The sequence below is a fragment of the Cherax quadricarinatus genome, chromosome 45 (genome assembly GCF_038502225.1).
Source record: "Cherax quadricarinatus isolate ZL_2023a chromosome 45, ASM3850222v1, whole genome shotgun sequence".
NCBI classification, from domain to species: Eukaryota; Metazoa; Arthropoda; class Malacostraca; order Decapoda; family Parastacidae; genus Cherax; species Cherax quadricarinatus.
The window spans coordinates 2,017,271-2,039,314 of record NC_091336.1 but is presented as its reverse complement, the minus strand read 5'-3'; the positions used below and the strand labels follow the sequence as shown (position 1 = coordinate 2,039,314).

The following is a 22,044-nucleotide window of genomic DNA, read 5'->3' as shown; positions in this document are numbered from 1 at the left end:
ACTAGAAAGTGATCTGATATATCTGTGGCCCCTCTATAAACATGTACATCCTGAAGTCTACTCAACAGTCTTTTATCTACCAATACATAATCCAACAAACTACTGTCATTTCGCCCTACATCATATCGTGTATACTTATTTATCCTCTTTTTCTTAAAATATGTATTACCTATAACTAAACCCCTTTCTATACAAAGTTCAATCAAAGGGCTCCCATTATCATTTACACCTGGCACCCCAAACTTACCTACCACACCCTCTCTAAGAGTTTCTCCTACTTTAGCATTCAGGTCCCCTACCACAATTACTCTCTCACTTGGTTCAAAGGCTCCTATACATTCACTTAACATCTCCCAAAATCTCTCTCTCTCCTCTGCATTCCTCTCTTCTCCAGGTGCATACACGCTTATTATGACCCACTTCTCGCATCCAACCTTTACTTTAATCCACATAATTCTTGAATTTACACATTCATATTCTCTTTTCTCCTTCCATAACTGATCATTTAACATTACTGCTACCCCTTCCTTTGCTCTAACTCTCTCAGATACTCCAGATTTAATCCCATTTATTTCCCCCCACTGAAATTCTCCTACCCCCTTCAGCTTTGTTTCGCTTAGAGCCAGGACATCCAACTTCTTTTCATTCATAACATCAGCAATCATCTGTTTCTTGTCATCCACACTACATCCACGCACATTTAAGCATCCCAATTTTATAAAGTTTTTCTTCTTCTCTTTTTTAGTAAATGTATACAGGAGAAGGGGTTGCTAGTCCATTGCTCCCGGCATTTTAGTCGCCTCATACGACACGCATGGCTTACGGAGGAAAGATTCTTTTTCACTTCCCCATGGACAATAGAAGAAATAAAAAAGAACAAGAGCTATTTAGAAAAAGGAGAAAAACCTAGATGTATGTATATATATATATGCATGTGCGTGTCTGTGAAGTGTGACCAAAGTGTAAGTAGGAGTAGCAAGATATCCCTGTTATCTAGCGTGTTTATGAGACAGAAAAAGAAACCAGCAATCCTACCATCATGCAAAACAGTTACAGGTTTTTGTTTCACAGTCATCTGGCAGGACGGTAGTACTTCCCTGGGTGGTTGCTGTCTACCAACCTACTACCTATGCATTATTATTATTATTATTATTATTATTAATTTAGGGAACTGAAGCTCTATAATTATTATATTATTTATTATTATTATTAATTTAGGGAACTGAAGCTCTATCGTTATAATAATAATAATATTACATTATTATTAGTAATATTACATTATTATTATTATCAAATCAAATCAAGTTTATTCTCTATAAGGATTACAATGCTGAGTTTACAGAATTTGGATATTGTGTGGTTTACATGTTTTAAAATACTAATTACAAAGGGGGCCACTAGAACACCTAGCATGGCTAGGCATTTCGGGCAGACTTAGATTAATTCTTAACTTTAAAATATTACAAATTATGAGGTAAGTTAGTATTATGGCTAAGTGACTAAATACTAGTTTGTGGGTTTAGCAATGTGAATACTTTTGTTTTCACACAATACATAGTTTCAGTATTGGAGTATCACAGGCCAACTTATGACTAGTTAGGATTCATTATTTTAAGATTAAGATTGATATTTCTGTGTTTATGGTCAAATGGGTGAGTGAGTGTAAGTGTGAACCACCAGGTGGTATTCATGTAATTAGTTGATGGGGTGTATCAGGGAGATAAGATGTTTTCTAATGGTAGTTTTGAAGGTGATAAATGTGTCTGCAGTTCAAGAGTTTTCAGGGAGGGTGTTCCAGATTTTTGGGCCTTTGACATACATTGAATTTTTGTAAAGGTTTAGTCGGACATGGGGAATGTCATAGAGATGTTTGTGTCTGGTGTTATGCCTGTGGGTTCTGTCACAACTATCAAGAAAGCATTTTAGGTCAAGGTTAATATTGGAATTTAAGGTCCTGTAGATGTAGATTGCACAGTAGTAAGTGTGGATGTACTGAACAGGGACTAAGTTTAGATCTATGAAGAGTGGGAGGGGGTGTTGCCAGGGATGGGATTTAATGATTATTCTTACTGCGGCTTTTTATTGGGTGATTATTGCCTTTAGGTGTGTTGCTGCAGTTGATCCCCAAGCACAAATAGCATAGGTGAGGTATGGATAAATAAGTGAGTAGTATAGTGTGAGAAGGGCATTTTGTGGCACGTAGTATCGTATCTAGGAGAGGATCCCCACCGTTTTGGATACTTTTTTTGTTGTGTGTTTTATATGGGTGCTGAAATTCAGGTTGCTCTCGAGGTATAGGCCTAGGAATTTGCCCTCATTATGTCTGGCAATTAGAGTGTTGTCGATCGTAATGTTAATTTGCGCAACTCCTGCTCTGCTACCAAACATAATATAGTAGGTTTTGTCAGTGTTAAGCGTAAGTTTATTGGCTGTCATCCAAGTCGATATTTTGAGCAGCTCCTCATTAACAATGGTGTTGAGGGTGGCAAGATTAGGGTGAGAGATGACGTAAGTCGTGTCGTCAGCAAAGAGAATGGGGTTCAGGTGTTGGGATATGTTTGGAAGATCATTGATGTATAAGAGGAAGAGCAGGGGACCAAGGACACTTCCCTGCAGAACTCCAGTATCAAGTGGCCATGTTGATGATGCTGTGTCTTTAATGGTGACATACTGATACCTATTAGTAATGTAGGATTTGAAATATGCAAGTGCATGGCCTCTTATACGGTAATGGTCAAGTTTGTGGAGTAGGAAGCTGTGGTCTACTGTGTCAAAAGCTTTTCTTAGGTCAATAAAAATTCCTAGTGGATATTCCTTATTTTCCAATGCTCTGTAAAGCAGATCTAGCATTTTTATGACTGCATCATTAGTGCTTTTATTTTTCCTGAATCCAAATTGGCAGGGGTTGAGTATATTATTATTATTATTGTTATTAAGGGAACTGAAGCTCTATTATTATTATTATTATTTTATTTATTATCATTATAATAATAATATTAGTAGTAGAATTAAATTATTATTATTGTTATTATTAATTTAGGGAACTGAAGCTCTATTGTTATTATAATAATACAGTAGACTGCCACTGAAGAATTGTTGCACAATTTTATGTAACACGTTGTATAATTAATTTAACATGGTTCAGTTTGTGGGAAGGAAAAAAAAATTCTCTTTTGCTCAAGCGGCCACCTTGCTGTAGAGCAGCCGGGGAGCCCTCCCCTACCACTCCCTGACACCACCCACCACCATCCCCTACCACTCCCCAACACCACCCCCCACCATCCCCTACCACTCCCCAACACCACCCCACAATCCCCTACCACTTCCCGACACCACCCCCACCATCCCAGCATTCGTAATTCATACTTGTCCAGTCTTTCTCTGCTACAAGGCAGCTGTGTTTGTCAGTTGTGTTATGATATTTTAATTGCTATATCTTGTATCTGCCAAGCAATCATGACACCCAGTAGCCATAACAGTGTTGCTGAAAGTGGCATGAAGAGGTATAAGCACTTAAGTCTTAGAATTAACAAAGATATTAGACAAGAGAAAACCTGTAGCCATAACTGAAGTGTTACTTTGTACACAGAAAAAGAGGTTAACATGAGTTTGTGTGACTGACTGACTGAATGACTTACTAAATGACTGACTGAATTGACTGACTGAACTGAGTGACTTACTGAGTGACTTGACTGACATACTGAATGACTTGACTGACTTACTGAGTAACCTGACTGACTTATTGAATGATTTGACTGACTTACTGAGTGACTTGACTGACTTACTGAATCACTTGACTTACTGAATGACTTGACTGACTTACTGAGTGACTTGACTGACTTACTAAATGACTTGACTGACTTACTGAGTGATCTGACTTACTGAGTGACTTGACCGACTGAGTGACTTGACTGTAATAATATTATATTATATTGCTGAGATGAAAAAGAGAATGATTTCCATGGAATTAAAGCATGAAATCATAGCAAGATGTCCAGGTTTTGGGTTGAGGGGGAAAAGGGAGGGGAAAGCTGGCTCATAACTCAAATGTTGGCTCGTAACTCAGAGCAAAAAATCAACCCAGGGATGGCTTGAATCTCAAAAAAACTCTTAAGTTGGGACACTTGTAAGTCAAGGTTCCACTGTATCTCAGTAAGTACTGATCGCAAAAGATTTTTCTTGTTTTAAAACACACAGAGAAATATTCTTCAGATTTTGGTAAGAAAAAAATTTTGTTTTTTGGAATATTTTTCAACATAGAGTGAGAGTTTAGAATCAGGGGTCCTGACAGTGAAAGGGTTAAGTGAGGAAAGACTGTATTACAGTTCTTGTTTTATGTTTATATAATTACTTTTTAATGATTTTCATAACAATGAAAAGGGAGGTCTGGATTATTTTTGCAGGCACTGTACATTAATGGAGAGTACATATTCCACCACCACTGTTAATGGTACATTACTGGAGAAAACTATAAGAGGTCATTACCTTCCAAGCTCTCTCCTTTCTTGACAGAAGAAGTGTTGGTGTCCATGGTGACTGTTCGTCCACCCAGACGCTGGATAGCTGCCTGGAAGCTGCAGTGTGTGCGTGTTGACACCTCGTAGAACATCAGTGCCATTAACTTGCCCTGCCAAATAAAACTGCAAATAAGCACATACAACTTTTAACTAAAAACTACACAACAGTCCTCACCAAACTAATAAATAAGTCCAAACAACTGTATTATTCTAGTAGATTCAAGGAAGCAAGAGATAAAAGAAAGATCTGAAAAATGCTCTCTCAAATCCTGGGTTTCTCAGAAGCTGACCAAAAACCGGAGATATTTTCCTAACTAAACCCAATGAATCATATCTCCAGCCAACAGAAAGATACAACAAGTTATATTATTTCTTCTCTATCATAGGATCAAGTCTCGCTAACAAAATTCCAAGCACTAATGCTAGAGTGAATGATTACCTTGTTGGAAGCTTCCCAACATCCCTCTATCTTGCTCCAACTGAGCCCACTGAAGTCACCCTGATTATTAATTCAATGAAAAACAAGTCAAGAAATTTAGCTCAAGTTGTCATGTCCTCTCACCCACCATTACATTACTGTTCAGCAAATCACTGGACACCAGCACTTTCCCATCATTACTCAAGATAGCAAGAGTTACTCTGATACACAAAAATGGAGACCAAAACTGATATAAATAAATACAGGCCAATATCTAACTTACCACTGTTATCCAAAAATTTTTGAAAAATTAATACACAAGACTACTATTTTCTAGCGTCACACAGTATACTCAGCCCCTGCCAGTTTGGTTTCAGACCAAATACAGTGGAACCTCTGCTTACGAGTGCCCCCCCCCCTATGTGAGTTTTTCAGGATATAAGCTGTTGCTCTGTCGATTTTTTGCTCAAGGATAAGAGCCAAAATTCAGGTTGCTAGCTTCCCCTTCATGGGAGGCCCCTTGATGCAGGTGAGGGGCTCTTGATCTAAGGAATTGTATCTGTGCTCCAGTACCCTAAATTAAGCCTGAATACCTTCCATCCCCCCTCCCAACAGGCGTTGTATAATCCTACGAGTTTAGTGCCTCCCAATTATTATTATAATAATAATTAACCCTTAAACCATCCAAACGTAGATATACGTTGATGTGCGGCAGGCTCCGAATGTAGATCTACCTTTTTTTACATGCTTTTAAATGGGGGAAATCAGGGTCGGAGCACTACGCACGTGAATGTAGATCTACTTTTGGACAGTTTATGGGTTAATAATAATAATAATAATAATAATAATATATAATTACAATAATACTATAATAACAACCGAGAGTCAGACTGCAACAAAACAACAAATGCCGCCATTAGATGGCACAGTGAATACCACAACAACACTCAATATCAAGAGTGAAAAGCATGGAGAAAAAGCCAAACATCAATGAAAAGTGAAGTGAAAAAAATAAACAAATTGTAGCAGTTAATTTCAATGATAATGTGTAGCATTAAGAGTAGCAAGTAAGTTAAGCGATCAAGCGATAGAAAAAGGAAGAAACAAAATGAACTCCTCCAATGTTGTTGTTGTTGTTGGGGTTTATAGGGCCACTGACAGCATACGCTGCTCTGCCTATCTTTTCCACTGTCAACCTCTGTCAGCATCTCTTCTCCAAGGTAAATGCTGTACGTACACCAGTTAATTATGTTTTTATACAATATTTCTTATTTCAGTGTTTTCCTTATGAAACTAGTGCAGTTAGCCTCACAAACACTCTGATTTCTCTTATAATAAAACCTCAGAAGGGGAAGCATGAAGATATTTTCAGAGCGGGAGCGGAAATGGCCGCCACCACTTGTCACATAATGACATTTTATTCATTCTAGAGCATATATCAGGTTTCTGTGTTAATAATATTATTGTCATATTAGATGAATTTTGATAAATAAGCTGTAGAGTTGATATTAGCATCATATTCAAGTATTATGCCCTGCCTCCAGACCAGGAATTCCTCTGGAAAGGATTAATGGCATTTTAATTAATTTAAATGAGGAAAACTGACTCAGCAACTAAGCAGATCAGGTTATGAGCTAGGTCACGAAACACATTAACCCTTTGACTGTTGCGGCCGTATATATATGTCTTACGAGGTACCGTGTTTGACGTATATATACTCAAAAATTCTAGTGGCTTCAAATCAAGCAGGAGAAAGCTGGCAGGCCCACATGTGAGAAAATGGATCTGTGTGGTCAGTGTGCACCATATAAAAAAAAATCCTGGAGCACGCAGTGCATAATGAGAAAAAAAAAACTCCGACCATTTTTTTTAATTAAAATGCCGACTTTGTGGTCTACTTTCGTATAGTATTTATGGTTGTATTCTCGGTTTCTTGGTCTCACTTGATAGAATGGAAAACATATTATAGAAATAGAGGTGATTTTGATTGATTTTACTATAAAAAGAACCTAGAAATGGAGCTCAAAGTAGGGGAAATGTTTGATTTTTGCCAATGTTCAAAAGTAAACAAATGATGCCATTGTCCAATAAATGTCCAACTAGCTATTCTAATATGCAGTCATGAATGGGTTGATGTTATTTATACAATTATTACAGTATTGCAGAAGTCTGCATAATAGTAAGTCTTCTATTTTTTGTTTGAATAAAAATTCAAAATAGAAAGCAAGAGTAATATCAGAGGGGCCTGGAGACATGACTGATGAGCAAGGAAAATGTTATTTTAGAGCCAGGAATGTCTGCATTGTTCATTCTGGACCTTTTTTTGAAATTGTCATATTTTTTAGTTTTCGTGAAATTGGCCAAATTGCAAATTTCTGACCACATTATTAGGTAGTTGAAATCGGTAAATGGGCAGTTTCTTGTACTCAGTCGATAGAAAAAATAGAGTTCTAAAGAAATAGCTATGAGTTTGGGCGACTGGAACAATGGAATTAGCTGAAAATAGGGCTCAAAGTGGGCGAAATCGCCGATTTGTAAACAGCGCTGAGGTTGCTAACTTCGCGAGAGCATAATTCCGTCAGTTTTCCATCAAATTTCGTTTTTTTGGTGTCATTACAATCGGGAAAAGATTCACCTCAGGATTGCGACAGTCAAAGGGTTAAACTTGTAAGCAGAGGTTCCACTAGATAGGTGCAACTGATGGAATCATAAAACTACTAGACTTCCTTTATACATCTCTTGAAAACAATGAATATCCAGTGGGCCTCTTTACTTATCTTAGGAAAGCTTTCACTACATAGACCACAGCATCCTACACCTTTAACAAGATCATTACAGTATCAGAGGTTATACACTTGTACATATAAAACCTTACATTACCAACAGACATTAATATGTCTCTATCAATGGTTCAACCTCACCAACATGACCTGTTGACATAGGCATCCCACAGGAAAGTGTCCATGGCTCCCTGCTTTTCCTCTTATACATCAGTAATCTTCCAAATATACCACAGCGACATAGACCTGTTCTTATTTCCAAAGACACTTTAGTCATCTCCCACCCTAATCAAAATTCTCTCGACAGCATTATTAATGAAGAACTTATAAAAATACCAATCTGGATGACTAATAAACTCACAATATAGCACTTGGTCTGGATTTTTGGGGTTATCCTAGGTAATTTACACTATAATAACTACTTATGTGTACCTGTGAGATAGAGACAGAGATAGACAGAGAAAGAGATAGACAGAGACAGGCATAGATATAGACAGAGGGAGATAGAGACAGCCAAAGTCAATCAGCCACCTGGGCAGCCACCCGGCCAACCAGTCACCCAGCCAGCCAGCCAGCCACCCAGCATGCCAAACAAATATTACTGCTCACACTGAGTGTTAAGACCCATTTTATACTGACCAGGCGTCTCAGGTCAATTGTCCCAAATTTGGAGGCAGGAAAAATAAAACGTTGATCTAGGTTTGGGGCACTAGTGGTAAGAACATAGATCTACATTTGGACAGTTAAGGGGTTAACCCTTTGACTGTTTTGGCTGTATATATACGTCTTACGAGCCAATGTTTTCGATGTATAAATACGCCAAAATTTTAGCAGCTTCAAATCAAGTGGGAGAAAGCTGGTAGGCCCACATGAGAGAGAATGGGCCTGTGTGGTCAGTATGCACAGTATAAAAAAAAATTCCTGCAGCACACAGTGCATAACGAGAAAAAAAAAAACTCCGACCACATTTGTGGATTAAGATGCTGACTTTAAGGTGTATTTTTGTACAGTATTTATAGTTTTATTCTGGTTTTCTTGGTCTCATTTGACAGAATGGAAGACATATTACAGAATTAGAGATGATTTTGATTGGTTTCACAATGAAAAGTTCCTTGAAACTGAGCTCAAAGTAGCGGAAATGTTCAAGAGTAAACAAATCATGCCACGCATCCAATACACATCAACTGGTGAATCTAATATTCTTTCACAAGTGCGCTGATATTATTTATACCATTTTTACAATAATGCAGTAGTCTGAATAACAGTAAATCTTCTATTTTTTGTGGGAATAAAAATTCAAAATGGAAAGCAAGAGCAGTATAAGAGGGGCCTGGAGACATGACTAATGAACAGAGAAATGTTATTTTAGTGCCAGGAATGTTTCTCTTGTTTATTCTGGACCCTATTTTGAAATTGCTATCATTTTTAATTTGAGTGAAATAGGCCAAATGGGTGGGTTCTTGTAATCAGTCGATAGAACAAACAGAGTTCTAAAGAAATAGCTATGAGTTTGGTTAACTGGAACAATGGAATTGGCTGAAAATAGGGCTCAAAGTGGGCAAAATTGCTGTTGCATATATATTGCCGAAATCGCTAACTTCGTGAGAGCGTAATTCCATAAGTTTTCCATCAAATTTCATACTTTTGGTGTCATTACCATCAGGAAAACGTTCTCTACCATTTCATAAGACAAAATATTTTTTTTTTCAAATATTTTGCGACACAGACACACTTCAGGATTTGAGGTCTCGACAGTCAAAGGGTTAATGTTCACACTAAGGTAGAATTACTAGATAATGGGTTTATATCACACCACTCTGAAGTGTTAAATTGGTTTACTGATTATTTTCAGCACATCTCAGAAGAGACATTCTTCAGTTATCTCATAAACACTAATATGCTTAGTAAAACAAAGCTTCATTTAAGAAAAAAAATGTTAGCAATAAAAAGATGCATTTCCAGCTATTGTACGATCTTAAGCCAAAAATGTTTGATTCATTTCATAAGATACATTAATCACTCAAGGTAGTCCACTTTCTGAATGAAAAATACTACACTGTCTCAAAATTAATCCTTTATCTGTCCGAATGCTGATTTATGTTTTCACTGCTAGCGCTCTAATTAAAATAAAAAAAATTAAATAAATAGGGTAATTTTGTGTGAAAAAAATTTAGGGCCAAGTACTTTTTGAGATATAAGGTGGCAAAGTTGGCACTACATGCTCACTTGATGGCAATATGGAGTCCTTCCGCTTGCAGAAATGTTTCTGATGCATCTTTTTCCCTGTTTTTTTTTTTTTGTTTTTTTTTTCAAATTAACATAATTTTTTATCTCCTCAGGGAAGGTTCCTTAATGCTGGTGAAGGGCTCTTGATCTAGGGAATTGGATCTGTGCTCCGGTTCCGGAATTGCATCTGAATACCTTTCATCTCCCCCCACAGGCGCTGTATAAACCCTATGGGTTTAGTGCTCCCTCATGATTATAATAACAATAATACATTATTTTTATGATCTCATAATTACAATTTATAGTAGTTCTTGTGATTTTATAGCCAATCTTTGTTCTGATACTAACATAAGGTACAGAAATAGTAATCATTAGTCACAAATACAACAACAGATGAAGATGTTCGCCTGTCTTGGTCATATACTATTATCTAGACATACAGCCTCTCCTCACTTAGCAGCATACTCATTTATCGATGACTTGGATTTACAATGGGCTCTCTGACCAGTTTGCATAGCTAAATAATGTATATCAGAGCTGATTTCCTCTATTCTGTTTATTACAATATACAGCACACTACTGTGTGCTGTACACGCTAGATAACAGGGATATCATGCTACTCCTACTTACACTTTGGTCACACTTCACAGACACACACATGCATATATATATATATACATACATCTAGGTTTTTCTCTTTTTTCTAAATAGCTCTTGTTCTTCTTTATTTCTTCTATTGTCCATGGGGAAGTGGAAAAGAATCTTTCCTCCGTAAGCCATGCGTGTCGAATGAGGCGACTAAAATGCCGGGAGCGATGGGCTAGTAACCCCTTCTCCTGTAGACATTTACTAAAAAAGAGAAGAAAAACTTTATAAAACTGGGATGCTTGAATGTGCATGGATGTACAAGAAAGAGATGATTGCTGATGTTATGCATGAAAAGAAGTTGGATGTCCTGGCCCTAAGCAAAACAAAGCTGAAAGGGGTAGGGGAGTTTCGGTGGGGGGAAATAAATGGAATTAAATCTGGAGTATCTGAGAGATTTAGAGCTAAGGAAGGGGAAGCAATAATGTTAAAGGATCAGTTATGGAAGGAGAAAAGAGAATATGAATGTGTAAATTCAAGGATTATGTGGATTAAAGTAAAGGTTGGATGCGAAAAGCGGGTCATAATAAGCGTGTATGCACCTGGAGAAGAGAGGAATGTAGAGGAGAGAGATTTTGGGAGATGTTAAGTGAATGTATAGGAACCTTTGAACCAAGTGAGAGAGTAATTGTGGTAGGGGACCTGAATGCTAAAGTAGGAGAAACTTTTAGAGAGGGTGTGGTAGGTAAGTTTGGGGTGCCAGGTGTAAATGATAATGGGAGCCATTTGATTGAACTTTGTATAGAAAGGGGTTTAGTTATAGGTAATACATATTTTAAGAAAAAGAGGATAAATAAGTATACAAGATATGACGTAGGGCAAAATGACAGTAGTTTGTTGGATTATGTATTGGTAGATAAAAGACTGTTGAGTAGACTTCAGGATGTACATGTTTATACAGGGGCCATAGATATATCAGATCACTTCTTAGTTGTAGCTACACAGAGTAAAAGGTAGATGGGATACAAGGAGAATAGAAGCATAAGGGAAGAGAGAGGTGAGGGTTTATAAACTAAAAGAGGAGGCAGTTAGGGTAAGATATAAACAGCTATTGGAGGATAGATGGGCTAATGAGAGCATAGGCAATGGGGTCGAAGAGGTATGGGGTAGGTTTAAAAATGTAGTGTTAGAGTGTTCAGCAGAAGTTTGTGGTTACAGGAAGGTGGGTGCTGGAGGGAAGAGGAGTGATTGGTGGAATGATGATGTAAAGAGAGTAGTAAGGGAGAAAAAGTTAGCATATGAAAAGTTTTTACAAAGTAGAAATGATGCAAGGAGGGAAGAGTATATGGAGAAAAAGAGAGAGGTTAAGAGAGTGGTGAAGCAATGTAAAAAGAGAGCAAATGAGAGAGTGGGTGAGATGTTATCAACAAATTTTGTTGAAAATAAGAAAAAGTTTTGGAGTGAGATTAACAAGTTAAGGAAGCCTAGAGATCAAATGGATTTGTCAGTTAAAAATAGGAGAGGAGAGTTATTAAATAGAGAGCTAGAGGTATTGGGAAGATGGAAGGAATATTTTGAGGAATTGTTAAATGTTGATGAAGATAGGGAAGCTATGATTTCGTGTATAGGGCAAGGAGGAATAACATCTTGTAGGAGTGAGGAAGAGCCAGTTGTGAGTGTGGGGGAAGTTCGTGGGGGAAGTTCGTGAGGCAGTAGGTAAAATGAAAGGGGGTAAGGCACCCGGGATTGATGGGATAAAGGTAGAAATGTTAAAAGCAGGTGGGGATATAGTTTTGGAGTGGTTGGTGCAATTATTTAATAAATGTATGGAAGAGGGTAAGGTACCTATGGATTGGCAGAGAGCATGCATAGTTCCTTTGTATAAAGGCAAAGGGGACAAAAGAGAGTGCAAAAATTATAGGGGGATAAGTCTGTTGAGTATACCTGGTAAAGTGTATGGTAGAGTTATTATTGAAAGAATTAAGAGTAAGATAGAGAATAGGATAGCAGATGAACAAGGAGGCTTTAGGAAAGGTAGGGGGGGTGGACCAGGTGTTTACAGTGAAACATATAAATGAACAGTATTTAGATAAGGCTAGAGGTTTTTGTGGCATTTATGGATTTGGAAAAGGCGTATGACAGGGTGGATAGGGGGGCAATGTGGCAGATGTTAGAGGTGTATGGTGTAGGAAGTAGGTTACTGAAAGCAGTGAAGAGTTTTTACGAGGATAGTGAGGCTCAAGTTAGAGTATGTAGGAAAGAGGGAGATTATTTCCCAGTAAAAGTAGGCCTTAGACAAGGATGTGTGATGTCACCGTGGTTGTTTAATATATTTATAGATGGGGTTGTAAGAGAAGTAAATGCGAGGGTCTTGGCAAGAGGCGTGGAGTTAAAAGATAAAGAATCACACAAAGTGGGAGTTGTCACAGTTGCTCTTTGCTGATGACACTGTTCTCTTGGGAGATTCTGAAGAGAAGTTGCAGAGGTTGGTGGATGAATTTGGTAGGGTATGCAAAAGAAGAAAATTAAAAGTGAATACAGGAGAGAGTAAGGTTATGAGGATAACAAAAAGATTAGGTGATGAAAGATTGGATATCAGATTGGAGGGAGAGAGTATGGAGGAGGTGAATGTATTCAGATATTTGGGAGTGGACGTGTCAGCAGATGGGTCTATGAAAGATGAGGTGAATCATAGAATTGACGAGGGGAATAGGGTGAGTGGTGCACTTAGGAGTCTGTGGAGACAAAGAACTTTGTCCTTGGAGGCAAAGAGGGGAATGTATGAGAGTATAGTTTTACCAACGCTCTTATATGGGTGTGAAGCATGGGTGATGAATGTTGCAGCGAGGAGAAGGCTGGAGGCAGTGGAGATGTCATGTCTGAGGGCAATGTGTGGTGTGAATATAATGCAGAGAATTCGTAGTTTGGAAGTTAGGAGGAGGTGCGGGATTACCAAAACTGTTGTCCAGAGGGCTGAGGAAGGGTTGTTGAGGTGGTTTGGACATGTAGAGAGAATGGAGCAAAACAGAATGACTTCAAGAGTGTATCAGTCTGTAGTGGAAGGAAGGCGGGGTAGGGGTCGGCCTAGGAAAGGTTGGAGGGAGGGGGTAAAGGAGGTTTTGTGTGTGAGGGGCTTGGACTTCCAGCGGGCATGTGTGAGCGTGTTTGATAGGAGTGAATGGAGACAAATGGTTTTTAATATTTGACGTGCTGTTGGAGTGTGAGTAAAGTAACATTTATGAAGGGATTCAGGGAAACCGGCAGGCCGGACTTGAGTCCTGGAGATGGGAAGTACAGTGCCTGCACTCTGAAGGAGGGGTGTTAATGCTGCAGTTTAAAAAGTGTAGTGTAAAGCACCCTTCTGGCAAGACAGTGATGGAGTGAATGATGGTGAAAGTTTTTCTTTTTCGGGCCACCCTGCCTTGGTGGGAATCGGCCAGTGTGCTAATAAAAAAAAATAAAAATACTGTATAAACATTTAAAAATATACCAGAAATGTTATAAATGGTACAAAGATGACATTAAAATATAATACCAAAGATGGTTGACATAAACCCACTACCATTATAGTATGCTATCACTTAGTGACAAATTCGTTTAGTTACGTGGTCTTAGGAACGGAACTCCGTCATTGAGGAAAGGCTGCATATACAAATTATTTATAGGTCCTAGAAATGTCTTCACAAGTGCTGGAATGTGAAACTCCTAAGCACAGAGTAAGGCAAAAGTGTCATTCTACACTGCTAACGGTGCAGTCACTCAATATTGTTGATCGTGCACTGCTCCCTGTGAACCTTGGCATATGTTGGTTTTTATTTGTTCTCACTCTTATACATAAACATGTCTCTCTATATGTCCATCTAGCTGCCTATCTAGCTCTGTATCTGTCTTTCTGTCTGCCTGTTTCTGCCTGTGTACACACCTATTTGTGGTTGCAGGGGTCAAGACTCGACTCCTGGCCCTGCCTCATCACTGTGTCTCTCAGTCTGCCTGTCTATCTCTCTCTCTCTCTCTCTCTCTCTCTCTCTCTCTCTCTCTCTCTCTCTCTCTCTCTCTCTCTCTCTGAGAGAGCCACTCATGGACCAACAGGTATTACAGGTGTTAAGTTTGCTAATGGTAAAAATAATGCTTCTCCTGATTCCATGGGTATTGTATTATTGGCAACACTCGCAAACTTGGTAAAAACTGAAAAGTGACCGAGGTATTGATTGTGCAACTAAATGGTTGCAGAATCATCCCATCTGAACAAATGGAAATGCACATTACACTTGCTACAGTCATGCTTATGCTTTATATCTACAAGCACAGTAGAGCACTTTGTCTGGCTTTTTGGGGGATATCCTGGGTAATTTATATTGTATAATAACTGTACTTAAATGTACCTGTACCTGGAACCTTGACTTACAAGTTTAATCCATTCCGTGACCTAGCTCGTAACTCATTTTGCTCGTATATCAAATCAATTTTCCTCATTTAAATTAACTGAAATGCTATTAATCTGTCCCTGCAGCAGGACAAAATATTTCAATATGACACTACCAACTGTATGACTTATTTATCTATCACAATTCATCTAATATGACATAATAAACAATATAATTAGCAGAGAAACATAATATATACTCTAGAATAAATAAAATAGGCCATAATATGAAGAGTGATGATGGCGGTGGAAGCAGCAGCACCATCCGCATTTTGTCCTTTTTCTATCGCTTAATTGCTTAACGAACTTGCTATACTCTTAATGCTACACTTTATCACTGAACTAAACTGATACAATTTGTTTTGTTTAATCACTGAACTTAATTGATACAATTTGCTTTAATTACATGGAAAATCATCCTCTTTTGCACTTGTTTTCTTAGGACCCATGGTTAGAAAAAAGAAATTTGGCCAAATGACTGTAAAAAAAATGCAATCAAGCACGAGAGAACTGCTCACAGTGATGTAAACATGTGGACTCCTTACTGGATGTTTTGCCATCAGCTGTGCCAACTAGTGGCAGCATTCCGAATTATTTTGATGTATTGTGTATGTATTTATTATTACGTATTATAATACAGGGGACCCCCGCATACCGATTTTAATCCGTGCAAGAGGGGTCATTGTTATGCGAAATAATCGGTATGCGAATGAATTTTCCCCATAAGAAATAATGGAAATCAAATTAATCCGTGCAAGACACCCAAAAGTATGAAAAAAAAAATTTTACCACATGAAATATACATTTTCCTACACACAAAGAGAAGGATACATGCACAATAGTAGAGTCGTACATGCACAGTATATATTGTGCATGTACTAGTCTACTAAATGAAGAATAAATGACACTTACCTTTATTGAAGATGCAGCAATGACTGATGAGACACTGTGTCCTGGGAGTGCCTTTTCCTCCTGAGTACTGTAGGTCCTGTTTGGCATTTTCTTCCAGAACAGGCCTTATCACACTGTGTATGCCACTACGATTCTTAAATCTCTCAAACCAACCTTTGCTGGCTTTAAATTCACCAATATGAGCACTAGTTCCAGGCATTTTTCCCTGTTCACCTGGGTGTTAGTCGACTTGTGTGGGTTGCATCCTGGGAGACAAGATTAAGGACCCCAATGGAAATAAGTTAGACAGTCTTCGATGACACTGACTTTTTTTGGGTTATCCTGGGTGGCAAATCCTCTGGGGTTAATTGTTTCTTGGTATTCTCAATAAGCCACACCAACAACGGTGCTACAGCAGCAGCAGCAGCTGACGGTGGTACAGCAGCAACAGACGATGCTACAGCAGCAGCAGACGATGCTACAGCAGCAGCAGACGATGCTACAGCAGCAGCAGCAGCAGTAGCTGACGGTGGTACAGCAGCAAGACATGACGAGCAGCAGACGATGCTACAGCAGCAGCAGATGATGCTACAGCAGCAGCAGACGATGCTACAGCAGCAGCAGCAGCAGCTGACGGTGGTACAGCAGCAACAGACGATGCTACAGCAGCAGCAGACAATGCTACAGCAGCAACAGACGATGTTACAGCAGCAGCAGACGATGCTACAGCAGCAGCAGCAGCTGACAGTTCAGCAGCAGCAGCAGCTGTACCACCAATAGTAGCGATGGTTGATTGGGGTTTATTATACAACCTGGCCAGCTCGGAGACACGCACTCCACTTTCATACTTATCAATGATCTTTTTCTTCATCTCTATTGTAATTCTCACCCTTATTGCTGTAGGGTTGGCACTAGAAGCTTTCTTGGGGCCCATGGTCACTTATTTTCCAGAAAAAGCACCGAAAACACTGTAATAATACGAAATATTCCAATTGTATGCTTGGATGTTACCGCGGAGGCTGGCTGGTAAACAATGCCACCGGCGGCACATGTGAGACTGGCTGAGGGCGCACATTGGACGCGTCTCGGACGAAAATCGGTGAGCGGGTTTTTAAGCGGTATGCGAGGCAAAATTTCTGCGATTAAAGCAAGCAGTATGCGGATTAATCGTTATGTGATGCCATCGGTATGCGGGGGTCCACTGTAATTATTATTATTATTATTCTTATTAATATTATTATTAATTTAGGGAACCGAAGCTCACTCATTATTATTATTATAATATTATTGTTACAGTGGACCCCCGCATAACGATGGCATCACATAGCGATTTTTCCGCATAACGATTACTTTTATCGCAAAATTTTTGCCGCGCATACCGATTAAAAACCCGCTTACCGATTTTCGTCCGAGACGCGTCCAATGTGCCCTCAGCCAGCCTCACATGTGCCGGCCGTCCCATTGTTTACCAGCCAGCCTCCGCGGTAACATCCAAGCATACACTCGGAATATTTCGTATTATTACAGTGTTTTCGGTGCTGTTTCTGGAAAATAAGTGACCATGGGCCCCAAGAAAGCTTCTAGTGCCAACCCTGTGGTAAAAAGGGTGAGAATTAGTATGGAAATTAAGAAAGATTTTGAAGGGTTTGGGGCTAACCCTGAGAAGCCTATGCCAGTTGTGGAATCCATTGTGCCTACTTCAAAGATTAAGGAAATGTGTGCACAGTGGGTTGAACTGCAAACCTTTATAGATGAAAATCACCCTGACACAGCTGTTGCAAGCCGTGCTGGTGACTATTTCAATGAATGTTGTGGCCCATTTTAGACAAATCGTAAAGGAACGGGAGGTACAGAGCTCTATGGACAGATTTGTTGTGCGACAGAGGTCCAGTGACTCTCAAGCTGGTCCTAGTGGCATTAAAAGAAGAAGGGAAGTAACCCCGGAAAAGGACTTGCTACCTCAAGTCGTAATGGAAGGGGATTCCCCTTCTAAACAGTAAGAAGATAATGCTCTCCCCTCCTCCCATCCCATCAATCATCACCAGATCTTCAATAAAAGTAAGTGTCATTTAATTGTGCATGCCTTTTTCAGTTTGTGTGTATTAAAATTAACATTTCATGTGGTAAAAAAAATTTTTTTTCATACTTTTGGGCGTCTTGCACGGATTAATTTTATTTCCATTATTTCTTATGGGGAAAATTCATTCGCATAACGATTATTTCGCATAACGATGAGCCCTCTTGCACGGATTAAAATCGTTAACCGGGGGTCCACTGTATATAATACTACTACTACTACTACTACTAATAATAATAATAATAATAATAAAAATAATAATAATAATGAGAACTTCAGAATGCCACCAACTCAGTGCACTGTTTACCTTCGTGTGGGAGTATTTCTCTCATGCTTTGCTAACATTTTTTACAGTCGTTTGGCCAAATTTCATTTTTCTAAGCCTGGGTCCTAAGAAAGTAAATGTAAAGGAGTGTGCTGAGAAGAAAAAGAGGATGATTTCCAAGGAATTAAAGCATGAAATCATAGATAAACAAGCAAGGTGTGCAGGTTTTGGGTCGAGGGGGAAGCGGGGGGGAACTGGCTTGTAACTTGGATGTTGGCTCAAAACTCAGAACAAAAAATCGACTGAGCAACAATGCATCTCTCAAAAAACTCGTACGTTGGGACACTTGTAAGTCAACGTTCCACTGTACTACACAATACATTACATATACTACACATTACATAACCAACACAATGCATTATATATACTACACATTATATATCCAACATAGTACATTACATGTACCACATAGACCACTCCACAAAGGGGGCAGTAAAGCAATAGCAAGGAACTACAGACTGACAACGCTAACATCCCATATAATAAAAATCTTTGAAAGGGTCCTAAGAAGCAACATCACTACCCATCTAGATACCCATCAATTACACAACCCAGGGTAGCATGGGTTTAGAGCAGGTCGCTCGTGTTTGTCCCACCTACTGGATCACTACAACAAGGTCCCTAGATGCACTAGAAGACAAAAAGAATACAGATGTAACATACACAGACTTTGCAAAAGCCTTCGACAAGTGTGACCACATCATAATAGCGCACAAAATGCATGCTAAAGGAATAACAGGAAAAGTAGGTAGATGGATTTGTAATTTCCTGACAAATAGAACGCAAAGAGTAGTAGTCAACAGAGTAAAGTCTGAGGCAGCTACGGTGAAAAGCTCTGTTCTGCAAGGCACAGTACTCGCTCTCATCTTGTTCCTCATCCTCATATATGACATAGACAGGGATGTAAGCCACAGCACCGTGTCTTCCTTTGCAGATGACACCTGAATCTGCATGACAGTGTCTTCCATTGCAGACACTGCAAGGCTCCAGGTGGACATCAACCAAATCCTTAAATGGGATGCAGAAAACAATATGAAGTTCAATGATGAGAAATTTCAATTACTCTGATACGGTAAACATGAGGAAATTAAAATTTCATCAGAGTATAAAACAAATAGAGCGAAAAACTAACGTCAAAGACCTGGGAGTGATCATGTCGGAGGATCTCACCTTCAAGGACCAAAACATTGTATCAATCGCATCTGCTAGAAAAATGAGAGGATTGATAATGAGAACCTTCAAAACTAGGGATGCCAAGCCCACGATGACACTCTTCAGGTTGCTTGTTCTATCTAGGCTGGAATATTGCAGGTGAAATTGCTGACCTAGAAAATGTACAGAGAACCTTCACGGCATGCATATCTGAGATACAAATCTCAATTACTGGGAGCGCTTAAGTTCCTGAACCTGTACTCCCTGGAACACAGGCAGGAGAGATACATGATTATATACACCTAGAAAATCCTAGAGGGACTAGTACCAAACTTGCACACGAAAATCACTCCCTACAAAAGCAAAAGACTCGGCAGACAATGCAACATCCCCCCAATGAAAAGCATGGGTGTCACTAGCACATTAAGACAACACAATAAGTGTCAGGGGCCCAAGACTGTTCAAGTGCCTTCCAGCATACGTAAGGGGGATTACCAATAGACCCTTGGCTGTCTTCAAGCAGGCACTGGACAAGCACCTAAAGTCGGTACCTGACCAGCCGGGCTGTGGTTCGTATGCTGGGGTGCGTGCAGCCAGCAGTAACAACCTGGTTGATCAGGCCCTGATCCACCATGAGGCCTGGTCATAGACTGGGCCGCGGGGGCGTTGACCCCGGGAACTCTCTCCAGGTAACTCCAATACATTATATATACAGTAGGGCCCTGCTTTACGGCGTTTTGCTTTACGGTGCTCCGCTAATACGGTCATTTCAAATTATGACCAAAACTCTCCATACGGCTCCCCCCCACCTGACTTTCTAATATGGTCACCACGCCCCGCCCGGTTTGTTTACATTCTATGTGCGATCCGTAAGCATTAAGTCTCTCCATTATGTCCGGAAACTCCAAAATTTCAAGTGTTTTTAAAAATTATTTCATATTTTAAATATACTCTGATAATTATACTTATGTATACCTGTACCTAAATAAACTTATATACTGTGCTGGCATGTAGGTACACAATAAAATCAGTAAGAGTGTCTTATGTCTCGAGATGTCATATTAGTAATGATAATAAACACCGAGTCTCATTTAAATGTCGTACATTACGTTTATACACACATTTTCATTAATCCATCTATGATATTTTTTCAAAATTATATAATAAACACGATGCATAACATATAAAAATGATAAATACACCCCACAGTAGAATAAATAAACAAATACGAGATGTGGTAGCCAGACGACTTGCACAAATGACGCCATATTAGAAATGATGATGATAATAATAATCACAGAGTCTCATTAAATGTCGTGTATTACGTTAATATACACATTTTCATTAATCCATCCATTACATTTTTTTTCAAAATTATATAATAAACACGATACATAACATATAAAGATGATAAATACACCCCACAATAGAATAAATAAACAAATATGAGATGTCGTAGCCAGATAACTTGTATAAGTGATGGTAAGAATAACATTTTTTCTAGTTTAACATAAGAGAAAATGTGATACTGGGGGTAACTGTAGAAAATTTATTTATAATTTGTTTATTTTATTTATTTATAATTTGAGCACACTTACAGAGGTACAAAAAAAAATACAGATAAGAGCAGCATGCCAAAGCCACTTATACTATGCATAGCATTACGGGCTGGCTTAAAATTAACTTAAGATTAACTAAGCAATGATGAAATCAGTGAAAAACATTAATGTAAACTGATTACTATAAAGCACAAGTGAGTATTACAAAGACAGGTCATATGGTTGCATGCATTGTTGTAAATTCAGTAGAATGGAGTATTCTGTTAGGTAGTGAATTTAAAAAATAATAAAGTTAGATTGGGTTTTAGGTTTAACATTTATGTGATATAATTGTGAGAAACATTTAAGATATACAATTTATAAGGTTCAGTTATTCAGTATTTATTTGGTTTTGGGTGAGTAAGTGATCTTTGAGAAGAGACTTGAATTTATAAACAGGTAGTGTTTCTTTTATATTTACAGGTAATGAATTCCAGATTTTAGGGCCTTTTATGTGCATTGAGTTTTTGCATAGCGTGAGATGGACACGAGGAATATCAAAGAGTGATCTGTGCCTTGTGTTATGGTCATGTGTTCTGTTGAGGTTGGCAAGGAGATGTTTGAGGGGAGGGTTAATATCAGAGTTGAGTGTTCTATGTATGTAATAGGTGCAGTAATAAGTATGGATGTTTTGTATGGTGAGTAGGTTGAGTGTATTGAATATTGGTGGAGTGTGCTGCCTGTAGTGAGAATTTGTTATCATTCTAACTGCAGCCTTTTGTTGGGTAATTAGTGGTCTGAGATGGTTACTTGTTGTTGAGCCCCATGCACAAATTCCATAGGTGAGATAGGGGTAAATAAGAGAGTGATATAGGGCCAGGAGGGCTGACTGTGGAGCATAGTACCGTATCTTCGATAGTATGCCTACAGTCTTGGAAATTTTCTTAGAAATTTGTTGTATATGTGTATGAAATTTGAGTCTATTATCAAGGTGGATTCCTAAGAATTTTCCCTCTGTTAGCTTTGTGATAGGTGATCCGTTTATCATTATGTTAAGAGGGACATCTGTAGCTCTGTTACCAAACTGAATGAAGTAGGTTTTGTCAATGTTT

At 38.7% G+C, this 22,044-nt stretch overlaps 1 protein-coding gene across 1 annotated transcript in view; it reads right to left on the bottom strand.

Annotated features, from left to right (window-relative positions):
- Nucleotides 1-22,044, bottom strand: part of r (carbamoyl-phosphate synthetase 2, aspartate transcarbamylase, and dihydroorotase rudimentary) — a 1,183,622-nt gene that overhangs the window by 102,276 nt on the left and 1,059,302 nt on the right. The window contains exon 41 of the mRNA XM_070094236.1: nt 4,486-4,627. Within this exon, the coding sequence (XP_069950337.1) occupies nt 4,486-4,627 (142 nt within the window). The remainder of the gene's footprint in view (nt 1-4,485; nt 4,628-22,044) is intronic.